At 31.2% G+C, this 2,246-nt stretch overlaps 1 protein-coding gene across 1 annotated transcript; it reads right to left on the bottom strand.

The window, feature by feature from the left end:
• Positions 1-1,073: 1,073 nt before the first annotated feature.
• Positions 1,074-2,023, bottom strand: LOC108906177 (pre-mRNA-splicing factor SPF27). The gene is made up of 2 exons (XM_018709378.1): positions 1,783-2,023; positions 1,074-1,732 (listed from the first exon to the last, which is right to left on the bottom strand). Exons 1-2 carry the CDS (start codon positions 1,855-1,857, stop codon positions 1,139-1,141), a joined length of 669 nt encoding a protein of 222 aa, XP_018564894.1. The 5' UTR covers positions 1,858-2,023; the 3' UTR covers positions 1,074-1,138.
• Between the last annotated feature and the right edge of the window lie 223 nt (positions 2,024-2,246).

Here is a 2,246-nt window from a genome sequence, read left to right as displayed (position 1 = left end):
AATGCATGTCAGCTAATTCACCGATTGTAAAATTTACCATTTTTTATGAGATTTTACCTCCTACTCTAATAATTTTTTAATAATGAAAAATCAATGTCAACTTTATTGCGAAAAGAAGCGTCAAAAATTATGACACTTTACCCAGCCTACTAATTTTTATTTCATTTGCTTTAAGGGGGCATTTAATGAGCTTACCGTTTTTTCTATCCAAACATTTAATATTATGCCTACGTGAACGTCATTTGTGAAAGTAGAAAATTAATTTTTGCCCCACAAAAAGTGTTTCCACGCATGGTGGGTGTCTACAAAATGGCAACAAAATATCAAAAGCAGTCTCAATGAACTTGGGGAAAAAACTTTTTTTGGTTTTCATTTTTTTACGTGCAAATGGTGCGTCGTACGAGAGTAAGTCTAGGGACCGAATTTGCTGTAAAATAAATGGAGATTTTAAAAATAATTTTAGTTTTTAGAAAAAGCAGTGGCGTACCATTTTTTTCTTCAAAAATGTTTAGTTCAAACCTCGTACGGACGTCATTGGCAAAGATTTTAAAACATTTTTTACATCAAACAATGTTCCTTAATGATTAATAGGTGTGTACAAAATTTCATAAAAATATCTGAAGTGATAAGAAAATTATAATAAAAAAGTAAATATTTTCTTAAAACTGTAACACCCTGTAGCTCAAAAATTAAGAGGTTTAGGACATATGTTGATCTTGTTTTCTTCTTAAAATGACCCAAGGATTCACACCCTTAACTATCGGCATTCAATTAATAAATAACACCCTGTGTAGATAAAATTTGAACGTTATCTCAAAAATGAGATTCTCTCATTGGGTAGTCCACTAGTTTTCAACATTAATGTAATTTAATGGGTGCGGAAATTTGAAATATATACCGTTTAATTACAGTATTCCAATCCCACAAAATTGTAAATAAATGTATTTCGCAATTCAAATTAAAACAAAATATTATTATAACAATAATATTCGAAAATTAGAAACAAATGTATCTATTTGTAGGTTTTCTGATATCCCAGTTTTTTTTTATTTAGTGGAATACAAATCACCTTATAAAATATAAAACAGATTTATTTAATGTTTTTAAATCATCACTATAGTTATTTAAAATAAAAATATTATCCATTAACGCCCTGAACTTGTGAATTTTGATAACTGAGGACTTGTGGATTCTGTTTCACTTGAGCTATATATTCTTCAGCCAAACAACAAGCCTGTTCAATTTCATAGTTTTGAGAAACTAAAGCAACCCATTTTGCTTCTAATCCCTTTAACTGTTCTCCTCCCTTCGTTTGTAAGGACTTTCTCTGCCAGTTGACTTCTTGTAACTGTTGCCTTAATTCTGCCAATTTTTTGGAGGCCAATTTTTCCGAATCTGTTAATGTCTGCAGATATCGTTGCCAAGCTGGACAACAATATTCTAACATAAGTTGTAAATTTAATATTCTTACTGCTTGATGTTCTAACTGAGCCTGTGAATTATCTACACATTCTATCCATGCACTCACTTCGTTCAATTTGCCAGTAGGTGGTGGAGGTAATTCATAACGCTTCATTGAAAGGGTCTCCATGGGTAAACGATTTTGAAGTCTTTCAAACTCATTATGCATTATAGGTGTTTCAAAAGATGAAACATTTAACGGAGGTAAATGTTCTAAATAATTTTTGGTAGGTCTGTACCTTCTGCATTCTTCTTCAACCATAGCAAATGCCTAAAATATTACTATAAGAAAATTAGTTTAGAACATACAATGATACAAACAGCTTCTCTAACTCCTGGTTCATCATATCCTTGATCAATATATGGCAAAGCATCTACAACTACTTCTCCAGCCATTATCAACTATTTTGAACAAAAAAGAATAGGTTATTTACGAAATTGTATACTCGTATTATAAATTATTTAATTTAATACTCTATAAAAAAAGAACTTCACTCCAGTGACACGGCAAACTGTTACGGATTAGGAGTGGAGTGGATTGGGCGAGAATTCAGAATTTTTAAGAGTTCACAGAGCAAATTATAAACGAACGCTTTCAGAATCTGGAATCTGACGTTTGACAAAGAAAGAAAATAGGTTAGATGTTTTGTGTTCAAAAGTAAAATGAATTTTAACTTTGCAATTGTGAATTATGTTCGTGAAATATTCGATGATTCTTCCGAGGAGGAGGAAATCATTGAAAAAGTTGACCGCCATTATTCCATGTCTAGAAATTGGTATTGGTA

This window comes from Anoplophora glabripennis, unplaced genomic scaffold (genome assembly GCF_000390285.2).
Source record: "Anoplophora glabripennis isolate ALB-LARVAE unplaced genomic scaffold, Agla_2.0 scaffold126, whole genome shotgun sequence".
Classification (NCBI taxonomy): Eukaryota; Metazoa; Arthropoda; class Insecta; order Coleoptera; family Cerambycidae; genus Anoplophora; species Anoplophora glabripennis.
This window is presented reverse-complemented; position numbering and strand designations above follow the sequence as displayed.

What these genes read in the sequence shown, in the direction of transcription:
- LOC108906177 (XM_018709378.1), bottom strand. Translation starts at nt 1,857, where the DNA reads ATGGCTGGAGAAGTAGTTGTAGATGCTTTGCCATATATTGATCAAGGA. An exon ending in AACCAGGAGTTAGAGAAGCT is followed by an intron (nt 1,733 to 1,782) that starts GTTTGTATCATT and finishes GTAATATTTTAG; the next exon opens with GCATTTGCTATGGTTGAAGA.